General features: G+C 48.1%; 1 protein-coding gene across 2 annotated transcripts in view; it reads right to left on the bottom strand.

Moving 5' to 3' along the window:
• tefu (Serine/threonine-protein kinase tefu) overlaps positions 1-18125 on the bottom strand; it is a 513274-nt gene that overhangs the window by 17550 nt on the left and 477599 nt on the right. For both annotated transcript variants that reach the window (XM_075896220.1, XM_075896221.1), the window contains 2 exons: positions 13783-13897; positions 9125-9306 (listed from right to left, as the gene is read on the bottom strand). In XM_075896220.1, the coding sequence (XP_075752335.1) occupies positions 9125-9306; positions 13783-13897 (297 nt within the window). The remainder of the gene's footprint in view (positions 1-9124; positions 9307-13782; positions 13898-18125) is intronic.

Genomic DNA, 18125 nt, shown 5'->3' on the forward strand with positions numbered 1-18125 from the left:
TTCTGCTGGAGACGCTGATGTGACGGAGGCTCTTGAAAGGGTATTAGCCGTTGCCAGCAGCTTCCCTGGAACGTACAATACTATGTACTGGTACCTCATGAGTTTCAGTCGAATCCTTTGGATCCTTGGTGGTAAAGCATCGACATCCATGGAACCAAGCAAGGACGTGAGCGGTAAGTGATCGGTCTCGATGGTAAAGTGTAAGCCCCGGACATACTCGTCAAACGGCTTGACAGCCCATGCAACTGCCAAGCCCTCCTTTTCCGTTTGGCTGTACCTTTGCTCTGTTAGTGTGAGGGAGCGCGATGCGTAAGCTACGGCTCTGTGCTCTCCGCTCGGTTGGTCTTGTAGCAAAACAGCACCTAAGCCAAACGAACTAGAATCTGGGAATACGATGGTTGGGTACAGTGGGTGGTGGTTAGCCATGCAGATGTTGGACGACATCATGTCTTTCAACTTTTGGAAGGCGACCTGCTCGGCCAGTCCCCACGCCCAGTCACTTCTTTTGTTGAGCAGTCCTCGAATGGGTGCCGTCACCTCTGACGGATGGGGTAAGAACTGTCCCACGTGGTTTACCATGCCCAATGTTTGCGGACGCTACCGACGTCGACAGGAGGTTCCATGCTCTTGACAGCGGCAAGCTTGTCTGGGTCCGGCGAAATACCGCTGCCGCAGAAAACTACGCCGAGGAACTTGACACTTGTGACGCCGAATTGACATTTCGACTTGTTCAGTGTCAGCCCGGCGTTTCTCAGTCGAGCCAGCACTGATTGGAGCCGGCTGTCATGTTCTGCACGGTCGCGGCCAAAAACCAAAACGTGGCCAATCATGTTTACGATGCCGTCTTGACCCTCGAGAATGTAACTCATTCGGCGCTGAAAGTATTCGGGGGCGGACGTTATCCCGAATGGCAGTCGACAGTAGCAATAACGTCCAAATGGCGTTATAAATCAGATTCTTCTGCCAGTTTTACTTGATGAAAACTTGATGTAGCGTCAAGCTTCGAGAACACCTGAGCATTACCTAGTAGTCCCAAAACTTGGTCTACGGTGGGCAAGATATGGCACTCACGCAACACTACCTGGTTCAACTTGATGAGGTCGACGCAGATGCAGTATGAACCGGATGCCTTTGGTACGACGACCATACTGGCGCACCACGATGTAGGCTTTGTCACGCGTCTGATCACGCCCTCCGCTTCAAGTCTGTCCAGCTCCGCCTTCACGACACCGTGTAAAGGGATGGGCACACGCCTTGGGACCAGCAGCGAATAGGGGGCAGCATCTGGTTTTAGGCATATAGTGTACGCTTCTTGCAGCTCGCCCAAGCCACAGAACAGCTTGTCTGATGCCGCTTGGTTGCCTTGCGTCTCGACCACCGGGTCCACGAACTTGACCACACCCAGCTCTTGGATAGCAGGAAATCCCAGAAGTGGCATGGCCTTTGACCGAAGTATGTAAAGTCGTTGTGTTGCGAACTTGTTCTTCCATTGCAGAGTGGCGGTAAACGTTCCCAGCACGTACAGCGGTTGTTCCGCCGGTCCTGAAAGCTCCCCTTCCGGCGGCTCAAGATATGGCGGAATTCCAGAAAAAGTACTGGGGACGACTGTGACCTCGGCGCCGCTGTCAACTTTGAAGCGTAGAGGCATTCTGTTTACTTTTACATTCATGAACTTGGCCCGCTCTTCGCTGTTCGAACCGACAGCACCAATTCCATGACGGAAAGTTGCTTAGTAGCCCGGCAAACCACTGCGAAATGGCCCTTCCTTCCGCATTTGTTGCAGGTTGCTCGGCGTGCGGGAAATTTTGATCACAAATGTAGGGACCGGCCACAAAATCCACAAGGCGAAGAAACATGCATCCATGGGGCAGCTGCGTTGCGCGTCTCTCGCTGCTGTGGGTGGTTCTGCATGACTTTCGCCGCCGTCCACGTTTATGGACTCGTGATGCGTTATCACTGCTGGCGAACATGCTGCTGAAAAATTTGCCCTTTCCTTCTCTGCGTCTTCCGCTTGACGGACACAAATGCGCGCCTGTTCTAACGTAAGCTTGTCGTATAGATTCGTGTCACAAAGGCCAACAATAAAACGGTTGCGGACCAGTCGCTCCTCGATGTCCCGTGAAGAGTAATTGCATCGTTTCACCATGTTTCCCAGTGCCGTGAAGAATGCGTCAGCTATCTCGCCTGCCTGTTGAACACCTCGGTGGAACCGTGCGCTCTCGTACAGCTCGTTGACGGGGTGTAAGAAGTAACCCTCCAGCTTGCCAACGATGACGCTGTACTTTGAAAAGTCTTCGTCCCGTACTTGCAATGAACACAAAATGTCCCGTGACCTGGTGCCCATGCAGTATAGCAGCGTTCTGACACGAACTTCATCGTCCGCCGCATGAAGACCCATTGCAAAACTGTAGTTGTCGAACTGCTGAAGCTACCTTTGCCAAGCCTCTGGGTTCTCGAAGTCGAAATAGGGTGGCGGTTGCAAGTTAGGCCCAGCGACCATGGCCACCATGGCTTTCCCGCCGGTCGCCGCAGATAGCTCGCTGTCCTTGTTTTCGCCCATAGGCATTTCTAATATGATGCAGATCCCACTTCTGACACCATGTCGAGAGTATCGATATGACAATGCGACGTTGGGCTGGGCCTGCGACTAACTGCCGCCCCATGTTTATTGATACCATATATATATACACCTGTAACCCCTTAGTGGCGCCGTCTGTTAGTGTGTTAGGGTAAATGACGCCACCTAGGCTCAATATAACAAAATACAACACTACAGGACGGACGAACGAACACTTAGATGGACGCATGGGTGTATATCCTATGACCATATTAAACCAACAACGATCCGAGGAACATGCAATGACCAAATATTTGCAAATTTTCCACTGCAACCTTTACAGGAACCGCTCACCCTTTATTTCACAGACCATAAAGCCGTCATAATGAAGGGACATCACAATCAGTCCATCGTCTCTAAGAACAAATAAAAATTGCTTTCTATATATACACATACAGTATTTCTCATGATGTCTTTACACAATGATCGACTGGGCGAATAACACATGGAAGATTCACGGTTTTACCGATGATTCTCTCCGGAGCTTCGCCCACTCGTTATCGATCACCCCGTGGATATGCTGCGATTTTTTTGAAAACCAAAAGCGCTAGCGCTGCTGAAGCAGAGATCAAAAGAGTTGACACATACCATATCGCCTAGAAACTGCATAGGATAACATCTCCTGCGTGTTAGAACTACCGTTCAATGCTCAAACAGAAAGTAAACCGCCGTCTTGAACGAGCACTTTTCCCTGGAGCGGCCGTATTCGCTCACACCAGCGTTTTGTACGAGTTCCGCGATATCAGATCCAAAAGAGTTGGCTGCCAGCCTTACTTTTTATAACATCACAATTTTTTGCTATCGCGTTCTTAGCATTGCATTCAACGCGCCGTTATGTTACGAGAACTAATCCGCTAATCGCGAAAGCTGCCAGACTACGAAATCCCGGCACGGCGTAAGACGGAAACGCGTGATGAGCCAACCTCTGAAGATCTTTCGTCCCCGTGGTCACGGAGAGTTTCCATCAGCGCCCAATCTGACATCCCCACGGCGGTGAGGACACGGTTGTCCGAAATTAAGAAAAGTCACAGTTTCGCCGCAAGTGCGAAGCAATGAATGCGATAGCAACAACTTGGAATGTAATGTTGAGAATGGCAAGAAGATCAAAATGTGCAGCCCGCGGCTCACGCTTGAACGACGCACGAAAACAACTTACACAGGACGAGAACGAACTAACAACATATATTGCTCTACACTTAACGCGCTGTTAAACAAAGTGGTGGTACTGGTGATTCGCCACTTCATTGGTACCGCCATTTCACTGCCGAAGCTACCTTTATCTAGACATCTGGGCCTGCCAAACCACAGTTTTAAAAATATAAGCGTAACTCTTTTACAGTTCGATTTCTCAAATAGGTGCAAGCGCGAACAGCGTGAGGCATATTTTATTTTCAAATTTAAAACATTAGTAGCCGGCATCAACGGGGACACCGGAAGACTCTCCTGCCTCTGAGAAGTAAGCCAGGAGGAAACTGGTGACAAAGATTCATAGCTGGAGACCATGCTTGTTTTTTTTCTGACTGACTCGTATGTGTACACTGTCCTTTCTTTCTTTTTTTATTTATTTTTTCCTCACGTGTACATACAAAGTGTTTACGCTCGCCTACCACTTGACGGCCATTGAGGGGAAACGGGCGAAAATCAAAGGTAAACAGCCGACCGACCCATTATGGGGAAACTCTTTCCTTACGCACGCCATCGCGAACCCGTCCCACCACCGCGGCGACAATCTTGGGTGGCCCAACACACTTCGAGAACTGGCCAGCACACGACGAGAACCTGATGTGGACTTACACTGACATTTGGATGTGCACAGGCTGGTTTCGTGCTTAGTGTTCACAGTGTTTTTTTTTAGTACTCTCTCACTTCTGCAAACATCTTTCAAGGCGAGAGAGACGCAGCAGCAACGAAGTTTGAACGTCTATGTTAGTATAACTCATCCCCTGACGAAGGGAGGACCCCTCCCGAAACTGTTGGGTAATAAATACATTTATCATTGTTGACAACGCTCCCATTGTGCCATATATATATATATACATATATATATATATATATATATATATATATATATATATATATATATATATATATATAACTGTTGGGTAATAAATACATTTATCATTGTTGACAACGCTCCCATTGTGCCATATATATATATATATATATATATTCCAAGAGCCACGCCACGCTCTTGGAGCGAACGGACACAGAAGACGCGGTCGGTGCAAACCAAATAACATACATACTTTTATTTACCTAATTTATCACGGCGATATCGTCTGCCGAATCGGTACATCAACTGTAATTAACACGCTAGGACATCGTTACACAATAACACGACAAATACAATAACAACCGAAGGCAGCATCGCCAACACTTGACTTACTTGAGGGCTTGGCAACACTTGAGGGCTTGGCGGGCCTGCGCGCCGTGGGCCCCCGGCACGCAGGCCCGCGGTGCCCCACGCCGAGGACCCACGCTAGAGACAACCGTTCGCGGCAGCCGCCACGCGCACAAGAGGCTCGCTCAACTCTCGTTCGCCACCAAGGGTAGCTTCTGCCAGGGGTCCCTGCCGGCACTACCACTCTACCAACAGTGGTACACAACGCAAACACAACGCCATCTATAGTCCGGCGGTTGTTACCCCCGAAATACGACTTCTGTGCGAGGCACATGCGCCACGCAGGACAAACCACTTTACACGGGGTGTCTGCACCCCCCCAATATACACATGGCGAATGGCGGCGGCGGCAAAAAAAAAAAGTTCAGCCGATTCTGTCCATACAATTGCTACCGCAATAGGAAAAAAACAAAAAAAGCTGGACGTTGTCAGGGCCACACCATGCTCGCGCAGTGCAACTGCACGCGCGCGCGGTTTCGAAAATGAAGAGCGAACGACATGGACACAGACGCGAATACCGCGGAAAGCTATTCGGTAAAGCGCCCTCCATAGGCAACGCGGCCCGCTAACTAAAAGCGTAGCACTGCCATCGCACAAAAGTAGTTTTCTTTTTTTTTTTCTGGAGTTGGGGAGGAAAGGGGGAAAGAGCACACACACGCATGCGCCTGCGGCAGCGAGAATGCCGGCCACGGCGGCTCGTGGGGTGCAGGCCCGCCTACCCGCCTCGCGCACCCCCCCCCCCCCTCCCCGCAATAACGAGCGCTCGCTTTCGCCTTGTGCGCCGCCGCCGCTTCGTCAACGACGGGCCAGCCGCGGAAGTAGCACGCTCGTACCAAAATGCGAAAATGTGGAGCAAAATTTCTGAATTGTCCGTGGGAAAAATTCGTTTCATCACGGTTGTCTCCCGCTGTTACTTTGATACATAGAGGTCGCAAATACATGTGCTGCTATGGAGCGACGGCGGGAATTGAAAAACTTCGTTATATCAAGGAATTCATTATATGGAGGTTCGTTATAAGCAGGTTTAGCTGTAGTACTTTAAATGGTCAAATTTTGGTGTGAATCAAATAGATTAGCAACCACCTATTCGAAAAATATTCTAAAGTTCCAATTAGTGCACACTTCTACAAATGTTGGATGGAATCCTGGCAATTTTCTCATAAACAACCACATTATCTAAATTGTGCAGACAAGATGTCCCAATATTGCCAAATAGACTTTCGTTAATTTAAAAGTGCACATGTTTGAAGGCGTCATCGGAGAGCACAGAGAACGCAGCTTAAAGGGGCCCTGCAACACTTTTTGAGCATGGTCAGAAAACGCTGTTGATCGGTAGTAGAGGCTCCTGACAACACGCAAGACAAATATTATAGTGCAGCTACATGACTATTGCCCACAAGGGTAAAAGCAGATTTTTGTATTTTGGTTTGAATGTTTTTTCGTTGTTGGTTCATTGAGCAACTAATTAGCCACGTTCTGAACAGAGATATTTAGTATGCTGTATAATTGTTAGTAGTTGTCAAATAAAAAAAAATATCCCTACCCTTGTGAATCTTATGTTTTCTGGTATCTAGTCATGAGCTTTATTAAAGCAAGGTATCGATGAGCAGTTCTTGCTCCATTGTTCCCGGAAATAATGCTAATTAATTTTGATTAACTTCAAAACTAAGTGAAATATCTTAAAATTAATTGCATATTTAGAAGTCGGTGCAGTTTCATTAAATCTCGTAAGAAAAATCTTGATGACGTTAAAAACCCACTTTTACTCCTTAATAAATAACAGTAGGGTTCTTGAGTGCTCACCAGCAAAGACTCCTGAAACTTCTTCAAAATCAGAAAATCCCTTGTTCTTGCCCAAGACAAAATGTAACTTTGCTTGTGCTTTTTCGGCAACTGGTCCTTGAGGTATAGCCGCGACTTTCGCTGTGAATGGAGAATCAGCCATACCGGCACGGGGGTGTATGCTGACCAGAACAAATTTCACTGCTGCTGGGGGTCAATTTCCGAGAGTTTGTTAACTACACGAGTATGTTAAACCCCAGTGTTCTGAGAAGTCGATGTGGCCCTGTAACAGTCTGAGACTGCGCTCACAGCAAAAGGTAAGGCTAAAGGGTGTTCATATCAGCTCTGATTTGAAAATGTCAAGTCACCTGTATGAAGGAAAGAAGTGTATATTCAAAGGCTCGTTTTTCTTTGTCACAATAATATTGAGATCTAACATACAATCACGCGAACAAAAGTATAGGGGAAGTTCGTTGAAGTAATTGTAGTGTAAATGTGAAGAAAGAGAAGTGGACGAAAAGATTACTTAACGTGAGCAGGGATCGAACCGGCGACCTTCGAATAACATGTTCGATTATTTAGGTACTAATTCCAAAATAGACATTTTATAGGCACTGTGAAAACACAATAAAAGTTCTCAACCTTTAATTCATACACATATATCAAAGTGATGCAATAGGAGAGCCAGTAACAAAATAGGCTTTTGCGTAAAATCTAAGCTTGTGCGAATATTTAAATGCTTTGAATATTCGAACGAATAGCTGAGTATTTGAAATCGCTTCGAATCGAAAACTCACTATTTGCACAAGCCTACTGAAATACCATCTCTAGTTATCCTGCCTCAGTTGCCCAGTGACTCCTTGTTCTGCTAATGGTTAGAGCTTTCCAAAAGTTTTTTTTTTTTTTTTAAGACAGGCTACAGCCAGTGCTGCTTTGAAAGCTCATACTAGCAGTACGTATCAGAAACATTTTGGGGTCAGGTGGTGCGTGGTACAGATTGCACAATATCGGTACAGCCCCTTCAAGGGTGCGCAGCAAAAGGGTGGTGAGAGTGATGCCAGTACCATGCACTGACGCCCGAAAGCTCACAGTCGAGCTGCTGTGCAAGGTGAACACAGGAAGAATAGAACCGCTTGCTCGGAGAGGGTTACTTCTGGCAGGTGCAATCAGACGGTTCAGAGGAGTGTGACGCAAAAGAGTAGATGCGGCACTGAGACCATGTTGATACAGTGCGAGCAGCTAGTGAGTCACAGGGACTCAGCCAGCAGAAGGAGGAGCATGAAGCTAAGCAGCTAGTCAAGTTGACACACACCAAGTGGGTATCCCTCAACATGGAAGCACAGAACAAACGAGGGAGCTATCACGAATACTGAATAGCTTTCACATTCATGTCCCTGTCTTAAAAAAAAAAAAAGAACAATGTATGATGGTGCACTTGCAAAGGCCACCAGTTGCCCTCAATTTTCACTTCATGCATGTGCCAAGGCCTTTGATTGGGAAACCATGCATATAACAGGCTTTATAATAGTATCGTGAACTTCATAATATCGTGACAAAGTTGGATGTGATTTGCGATATTCCTTATAGAACTTTCATGGTGATCTCTTAGAGATCACCAACTTGGAGACTGCAGTGGCTCTGTTATGTCAGACCCGAACTTTCCATGATGAGGGAGCGACAATATTTAAGTGAACACTTTTCACAGACGTTCACTACCGAATGGTGGAAAGTGTTTCCGTTGTATGATTAACACTACATGGTGCTGCTGAATCTGCCACAATTAAAAACAAACAAAGCTTATCATAACAAAAAAGTTGCATGGGATCCTTAAGCACATTCTTTCGAGATAAAAATATGCAAGCATTTATTTCGGCTAGGCTGTTGGTAAGGAGGTGTGCTGCAAAGCTTTGTTCCCGAGTTGTCTTTAGGGCTGACTGTGATGATGGGCAAGGGCTCACCCCCTCAATTTCTCTCCACTGCTACGTCAGTGGCCACGTGTTGCAGACTTTGGTGCGCTTATGCAGTGTGCAAACTATTCCCATGCACTTCCCTTCTTTTTTTTGAAGTCAGGACCCGTACTAGGCTCTGCAGGACATCAGTTTCGATGGAAGAGGTCAAAGACGCGGCTTTAGTGGACAGATGCGTGCTTTTTACAACCTAGCTAAGGAATGCTTTCATGTTAAAACTCTGAAAGTAACAAAACTGAAATTGGAAACCCGTCTTAAGGTGCAGACAATATTCACTGTGTGAGAATGCTGCCTCTGCAACGAATCTACTCCAATTCAATGGTTGAACATAGTTTTCAGTAAATGTGTGGGGCTCACCCTGATTGTGTGGTAAGTCAGGAGATGGGCGCCGAGTGGGAGCGTCACCCTCAGCCTGCAACGCTGCCGCACGTTCGGGACTCAAGGTCCACGAGGAGAGCGGATCATGCAGCAGGACCTCCACCACTGTCACGAGCAGCTCCCGGGAGGCACGCATCACCTCCATTGTGCGCTCGCAGCATCTGGGGGAGCAGACATACCACGCTCGCATTTCATGCAGTGACCTAGCAGTGCTGTGGGATGCATAAAATTATAACAGTGCTGTTTCCTGGTTGTGTTGGTAACAAATTTACTTGATGCAGACCTTTACTGATTTTTCTGGCAGTAAGAGTTGATATGAGGTTTAAATATACAAATACTGCCACCTCTAGATGTGGGTGAAATGCAAGGTTAAAAAAAGACACAGACCACCCACCCACCCACTCACCCACCCACACCCACACCCACACACACTTGCGCTACTCCTGCAGAAAGCAAGCCAAACTGAGGCATTTGGTGAGAGCCCTTCTGCTGTACATTGAATAAACCTCGCCCGGATCTCTACTGCAATATGACCAAAAAACAGCCTGCTACAATAAGATTTTGAGCATGCTCCCCCCCCCCCCCCGCCCCTAATCATCAGCAACTCAAGATTAACAGCAAAGTGGAAGAGAGGTGGCGCGCTTTTATGACATGGCATAAAAATTCAAGATGACAGTGACAAAGTTTCCCACCAGAGAGAGAGAGAGAGAGAAAAAGAATTCAAACAGATTTTCTTAGGAGTCGTCTGGATCTCATTCATGGCTTGGCACATTACAATGATGATTCACTAGTGAGAAAGACAAAGGCAATGTGTCAGACTTCAGGAAGCATGGCATGAAAGCACCTCTAATAATGAGCCCATGCCAATGCAATAGCTCTGGGCATCTTGAAGGCCATACTTTTGGTACTACATGTGTCATAGTCACAGGAATCATCTTTGAATTGCAAATACAGATCCCGAAGGGCATGCTTTCGCTTGTGGGAATTCTGAAATAAAAACAGGTACCATGCTCTCTGTTCAGGGTGTGATCACTGCCCGTGAAAGAAAAAAAAATTGTTGACACACTTCAGGCACTTGATATTGGGTTTCTGAGCCGGACTGGACCACATTATAGCAGGTCAATGTTGCCTGGATGCTGTGCATGATCAGGATGTGAAAAGAAATTGGGTGGGGTAATGTGGGGCAACACCATAAAGAATTCAGGTGTTTCAGGGAACACACCATGACAATGTCGCATAACACAGTGCTGTGAAGAAAAATCTATGCACTTAGTATGTATATCAAAACAGTCAACAAAGGAAGCTAACTGAATTTTGGCATTACATTTTTGCTTTGCTGTTCAAATTACACTGCATTATTCCACAATAAAAAAATAACACGGTAACGAAATTTTTTCGGTTTTCACTGATTTCATTATTGATGGTTTTAGATGTAGCTCGGTTTTGCTTGTTTTGAGCAATGATGACACCACTTCAAGGTTTGCAGAGATTTAACTTTACTGAATGTCTAGCCACAGGCATGCACAATGAGAAGACGACTATACAAGCAACAACAAAGAAGTCAACGTGTTGCCCCATGACACAACACACAAACATGGTTTGACAGCATTGGTGTTTTATTAGCTGCTGTTTTCACAAATGTGCCACACTATAGTCCCATGCTTAAGCCCTTTGACTTGCGTCAACCTTAGGTGACCTTTACAGCTACCGTATTTTCTCACATATAACCCGCACCACTAACATTGAACTCCCCGAAAAAAGAAAAAAAATCTTCGCATATGACCTGCATGCTTAGCTTTAAAAAAAACTGTTTTGGGAAGTCACAACTGCAAAGCACATCACAATCTCGTTTACAAAAGAACTTTATTTCGAAGAGATCACCGCAACCTTGACGGCACCGATTCCCATTCCTTTAATTATCGCCCGACTCGCCACAGTCGCTGCTGCCATCCGAGGCTTTGTCGCCGCTCTCGAAGATGCAATCGTCTTCGGTGCCATCCAAGCAATTGCAGATGGCGCCCTTTTTGAAGCTCTTGCGTACCATGTAGGCCGGAATCGACCCCAACCCATCCACGATCCACTGGCACAGCAACGCAATGTATGGTCTACGCACGCGCCCAGCCAGTGTTACGGTGTAATGGCCGTCAGCCATCCACTCGGCATACAGCGGCTTCACGTGCGCATTGAACGGCTTATTGAGGCACACGTCTAGTGGCTGTAGCATGGATGTCATGGCACCGGATATGATCACGAGGTCGGTGCGATGGTCAGCCAGGCGCGCTTTCACTGCATCAGTGCAGTGGCCTCGAAACGAGTCCAACACCAGCATCGGCTGCCGTGCCAACATGGCGCCCGGTCTCTTCTCCTAGATCGTATAAAGCCAGTCGCAGACGAGGTCACCATTCATCTACGCGTTTCTTTGGTTCGCACAACAAACCCTGGTGGCAGTGAAGTTCTGGGTAGCATGTTGCGCTTGAAGATTACTCACGGGCACAGTTTGGTACTGTCCGCCAAAGCGCACATTACTGTGCAGCACAGTTTGGTGTTCCTGCCCGTCAGTGCGCTTACAGATTTCAAGCCATTTTTCTGCAGAGCGGTGTACATGGGTATCTCATAGTACATGGGCGTTTGATCATCATTTCCCACCTGGGAAAGCAAGTAGTTGTGCTCCTTCCACAGACCAATGAGTCAATGACGTAACGTTGATAGCTCAACAGCTTATCCTTGTAGGCGCTGGGAAGCCGCTGGCACATAGTTGTTCCCCGCCGCATCGAAAATCCGTGCCTGGCCATGAATCACTGGAGCCATCCACAGCTCGCACAAAACTCGCGTGAGATGTTCATCTTGCGAGCCAACTTGAGTGCTTCCATTTGCGCCATCTCCGTTATTACAGCGTGGCCGCGACTCCACCGCTCCTCAATAAATTTGACCAGCTGCGTCTTAAGAAGGGGGTATGTACCAATCTTCGGGCCGCAAATGCTCGCTTCTCCTTGCGTGCACTTTCGAGAGAGGCCTTTTTTTTTTCGCCAGTTGCAAATGCAGGACTCGTTGACGTCCTGCCTCCTCGCAGCAGCTCTCTTGCCGATTTCTTCAGCAGCAGTTATAATCTTGAGTTTTTCTTTCGCGATGAAAGATTGCTGCCGAGACCCACTCATGGTGCCTCACCAGACAAGGCTGACCAACGGTGCAAACTGTCCACACTCGACTCGGAGAAAGACGCTGTCAAATCGCTGTTGTGACGCTGTTGACCGAATCAAACAAAGCACACAAAAAGTCAATAGAACACATGCTACGGAAAGGATCTGTCTATGGCCTGTGTTGGCTTCTATTGGCTTTGTACCAGAAAATGCCGATGGGGATGAAGACTGCACGGGAGGCACACATTGCCGTGAAGCCGATTTCTCCTTCCGGATTATTTCCAGATAACTCGCACCCCCCACTTTTCAGGCGATTTTTTTGAATTTTTGGTGTGGTTTATATGCGAGAAAATACGGTAATTTCTTGCAATGAAGCATTCCCCCCCCCCCCCCTTTTCAGCAGGAGTAAGACTACTCCTTTTAAGCTACTTTCGTTTAATTTAGAATTTGTAACAGACTACTGCTCTCAAGATACTTTCGTTTTATTTAGAATTTGTAACACAGTGATATAGTTATCACTGTGTTATATAGACATTATCCATGTTTTATCCGTCTCCTGTTGTATAAACAGCGTGTGTGATCGCAAATAAAACATTAGTTGCAAGTTAGCGCTGTGTGTGTGTGAATCTCTCCTTTGTGTGTGTCCTTGTCGTGGTGCGCTATACCAGTGAAAATGATGAGTGATATAGTACGTGAGAAACAAGTCTGATAACATTAAGTTTCCCCTGTACGCTAAAGCATTGCATATCTGCTCAGAATGTGCTGCACATTACCATAAAGATGAGAATTTTGCATTTCTTGGGTGATAAAATCTATGAAAGAAAAGCACTGTACCCTTTTTTATGAAGCACTGACACTACAAGTGTGGCATGTAAATAGACTCAGACAGGCATATACGAAATGGACACAAGACGAAGGCTTAACCGTAAAAGAAAGACTAAAGAGAGCACAAAAATGGGTTGGTTGATTGTTAGAGAAAAGAAAATGATATTCCAGCCCACAAAAATGACCATTTAAGTGAAGTAGAATAGAAGCCAGCATGGCAGAAAATGCAAGACAGCCAAAGAGACAACTGAGGAGCAGTTACATTATTATTAAACAGGATGCAGGCAGGGATATCACTGACAATGTTCTGTAATAATGCCACTACACCAACTTGCCGAGCTGTCCCTACTATCGAGAAACAGTGGTGAAGGAAGGTTGCTTGCAAGATCCGCATGAGAAGCAGATGATGCACAGTATGTGATGAATAGTGTATGCTTTATACACTGAACATTAGACACCAGCAGACAACCAGGCTTGCTGCAATGTTGACTCTTCTAATATACTAATGACACACGTCCTTGCGTCAGACCTTCAGAGTGAAGGCTTACAAAAACAAACAGAGAGCTACATTCAATGGCCAACATGCGTGCCACTGTGAGCTCGGTTGACTCTGAACAATCGGGCCAATTCGTATTCTTTGGTTGGCAACAAGTGAGAGCATGGTGCAAGACATACCTTCGGAACGTTCCTTCCACACCGCAGATGCCCATGCCATCTACGACATCCCGCGTCAGGCGAAAGGGCACCGTCTCTGGCGTGTTGAGTACACGGCCTTGTTCAAATGCGACACCTGAAAAAAAATCAGAGGGGAGTGAGGGAATTTTCCTGTTGGAAGAACTCCTATGTGATTGAGTGAAATAAACGTCTTTGACTAAACATTGCCACTATGGCCAGATGCAACATACCTCCCGTCATTAATTCAGGGCTCGTGCAAGTTTCCAAAGCAAAAATTCAAGAATATTGTTACGAGTAACTTGTTTAATGAGCTATTCACAGCGCAGAGAACCCGACGAGCAAGATGGCGTCAGACCAGCATACAACGGAAAAACGCACTTCGTCCTCCTCTTTCATGCAGCCGTGTTTAGCGGCTGTTTTGTATCATAACCCCCGGCAGTAGAAGCACCGTCCCGGTGCTAAATTTACGCAGATGATGTCGAAGGGGGGTAATAGGGCTTTAGCCGAGCCACGTGAACGGTGTCGCTCGGAGCTGACGATGACTTTGTTGGATCGGTTGGAACAATCTCGTACGTGACGTCTGTCACTTGGCGAATGATACGGAATGGTCCAGTGTAGGGCGACAACAGTTTTTCCGACAGTCCCACACGCCGAGTAGGTGACCAGAGGAGCACGAGAGAACCAAGAGAAAAGTGCACGTCCCTATGGTGAGAATTGTAGAGCTGTTGTTGGCGCACCTGTGAAGCCTGTAGACGGTTACGGGCGACTTGGCGCGCGTGGTCGGCGCGGGCAATGGCTTCACCAGCATATTCAGTGGCCGCAGGTAGTAACGTGTCTAAAGGTAGAGTTGGGTCCCGGCCATATAGTAGATAGAAGGGCGAATATCCGGCAGTGTTGTGACGAGATGAGTTGTAGGTGAACGTCACATACGGCAAATGAATGTCCCAATCATGGTGGTCTGGCGCAACGTATTTGGCAAGCATATCGGTTAGGGTCCTGTTAAGGCGCTCCGTAAGGCCATTTGACTGGGGATGGTACGAAGTAGTAAATTTGTGCTTGGTATGGCAAGACCTCAGGATTTCATGAACGACAGCTGATAAGAACGTGCGGCCACGATCGGTGAGAAGTTGACGGGGAGTACCGTGCACTAATATTATGTCGTACAGCAGAAAGTCCGCAACGTTGGTAGCGCAGCTGGTCAGGAGTGCTTGTGTGATTGCGTACCGCGTCGCGTAGTCCGTGGCAACAGCAATCCATTTATTTCCGGCTGTGGAGAGTGGGAAAGGGCCCTACAGGTCGAGACCAACTCGAAAGAAAGGCTCGTTGGGAACGTCGATCGGCTGATGGTAGCCGGCTGGGAGGGCAGACGGCGTTTTGCGACGCTGGCAGGGCTCACAAGCGGCGACATAGCGTCGAACAGAGCGAGCAAGTCCAGGCCAAAAAAACCGACGTCGTACCCGATCGTGTGTGCGAGAAACGCCCAAATGCCCCGTCATGGGAGCGTCATGAAGTTGATGCAGGACAGTGGAACGCAGGTGCGCAGGGATGACAGGAAGTAAGTCTGATCCGAAGGAATCAAGGTTGCGGCGATATAGGATCCCGTCTTTCACCAAAAACATTCGTAGGGACGGGTCGCGAGGCGTTGACTCCAGTTTGTCAATGATGGCTCGTAAAGAAGCATCCCAAAGTTGCTCTTCGCCAATGTTTAACAGCTGCGACACGGAAAAAACGTCCGTGATAGCGTCAGTATCGGTTGCTTCGTCAACAGGGTAGCGGGATAAACAATCCGCATCCTGATGTAATTGCCCTGTTTTGTACATTACAGAGAACGTGTACTCTTGAAGGCGTAGAGCCCAACGAGCGAGACGTACCGTGGGGTCCTTCAGGGAGGCTAGCCAGCAGAGCGCGTGATGATCCGTGACAACACGGAATGAGCGCCCGTACAGGTATGGGCGAAACTTGGCGACTGCCCATACAAGGGCGAGGCACTCGCGCTCCGTGATGGAATAGTTGCGCTCGGCTGGAGATAGCGGTCGACTTGCGTAGGCTATAACACGGTCGTGTCCGCGTTGTTGCTGCAATAGCACAGCTCCTATGCTGCGTCCACTGGCGTCCGTGTGAACCTCGGTTGGGGCTAATGGATCAAAGTGAGCCAAGATTGGTGGCGTTGTAAGCAATGTCGTAAGTTGCAAAAACGATGACGCTTGGTCATGGCCCCAGGTAAACGAGGCGTCTTTCTTCAAGAGGTCTGTGAGTGGGCGTGCAATGGTCGCAAAGTCCTTAACAAAGCGTCTGAAATATGAGCACAACCCCACAAAACTGCGGACATCCTTTGTGGTCTTCGGAACGGGAAAGTTCATGACTGCGCGAATTTTCTCTGGGTCTGGACGCACGCCTTGAGCATCGACAAGGTGACCGAGCACGGAAATTTGACGACGAGCGAAGCGGCACTTGGAGGCGTTAAGCTGGAGTCCGGCTCGACGAAAAACGTCCAGAATAGCTGACAAACGATCAAGATGCGAGTCGAATGTGGGCGAAAAGACAGTAACATCATCAAGGTAACACAAGCAGGTGGACCATTTCAGCCCTTGGAGCAATGAGTCCATCATTCTTTCAAATGTGGCTGGTGCATTGCAGAGTCCAAAGGGCATCACCTTAAACTGATAAAGACCATCAGGAGTGATGAATGCGGTCTTCTCGCGGTCCATCTCGTCGACGGCTATCTGCCAGTACCCTGATCGAAGGTCAATAGTTGAAAAATATGTGGCACCGTACAGGCAGTCGAGGGCGTCGTCGATGCGAGGTAAAGGATAAACGTCTTTTTTGGTAATTTTGTTAAGGTGACGGTAATCGACACAAAAGCGCCATGTTCCATCTTTCTTTTTAACAAGGACGACTGGAGAAGCCCAGGGGCTGCATGAAGGCTCGATAATGTTTTTCGCAAGCATTTTACCGACTTCATGTTGTAATATTGCACGCTCCGACACCGACACACGGTAGGGGCGTCGGTGAATGGGGGTTGCATGGCCAGTATTTATGCGATGAGTGACAATGGTCGTTTGGCCCAAAGAGTTGCTGGCAAAGTCGAAAATGCTACGATAGCCCTCAAGAACGTGGCAAAGCGCTGCAGCTTGCTCAGACGTGAGGTTCGATGACACCATTCGCTCGATGTCGGCGCCCCAAGAACAAGATGGAGTGGAACCACTGACTGGGCTGCAGCAATCGTCAACTCTGAAGGGCTCGACATGGTCATCTTGGAGAGCAGTAATTTTGGCCAGGAAGATACCCTGTGGCAGAACTTGGGTGGTGAGTGAAAAGTTGACCAGTGGAAGGAAGGTGCGGTTTCTCCTAATCGTCAGAATCATATGCGGCACAGCAACACCATGCGTAAGCATCACTGCAGGAATCGGGGCCACCATGTAATCACCATCAGGTACTGGCGGCGTGGAGGATAAGTCGACATGTGTGACAGAGTTAGGAGGGAGGCGCGTGAAATCAATGCAGCAGAGGCTGGTTTGCGGTGGGCTGGTCGGGTCGGAAAAGAGGGGTAAATCGAGATGGAGAGAGCCAGCTGAACAGTCTATGAGGGCTGAGTGCGTGGCTAGAAAATCCATACCAAGTATGAGTTCATGAGGGCAATGTTCGATAACGGCGAAAAGAACGACAGTGCTTCTCTCCCCAATAGACACTCGCACAGAGCACATGCCAAGAATTGCTGCAGTACCTCCATCGGCGACTCGTACAGCTCGGTTGAGGGCGGGCGTGACAACTTTTCTAAGTCGGCGGCGAAGGTTAGCACTCATAATGGACACATGTGCGCCAGTATCTATCAATGCACTGAAACGAACATTGTCGACAGTAAGGTCCAAAAGGTTCCGGTTCGTTATTACCATTAATTGAGGATTTCTTACGAAGGTCGTCAACGCAGCTCCACCTCCAGAAGCTGCACGGCCTAGTTTTCCGGTCGGAGATGCTGCGAATAGGTCGGTGAGGCAGCACGGCGTTGTGGGGCGACCGGGACTGACGACGAGCAGGGGACGGTGACCGGTCATAGCGAGGTCTCCTCAGAGGTGCTGTAGGAGCGGAAAATGTGGTCGGCGTTGATGGAGAAAGTGATGGGGACGACTGGCGAGCAGAAGTAGTGTGATACTGAGGTGCATAATGGGACGGTGGAGCCCAGCGGCTGCGGCAGTGACGTGCGATATGACCAACGCGCCGACAGTTGAAACATATGGGCCTGTCATCAAGGGTACGCCATTCGGACGGATTGCGTTGTATGCGAGGAGCAGAAGGGGGACGAAAAGAAGGCGCAGCAAAGTATACGGCAGGAACAGGATGTAAGC

The sequence above is a fragment of the Rhipicephalus microplus genome, chromosome 5 (genome assembly GCF_043290135.1).
Source record: "Rhipicephalus microplus isolate Deutch F79 chromosome 5, USDA_Rmic, whole genome shotgun sequence".
NCBI classification, from domain to species: domain Eukaryota; kingdom Metazoa; phylum Arthropoda; class Arachnida; order Ixodida; family Ixodidae; genus Rhipicephalus; species Rhipicephalus microplus.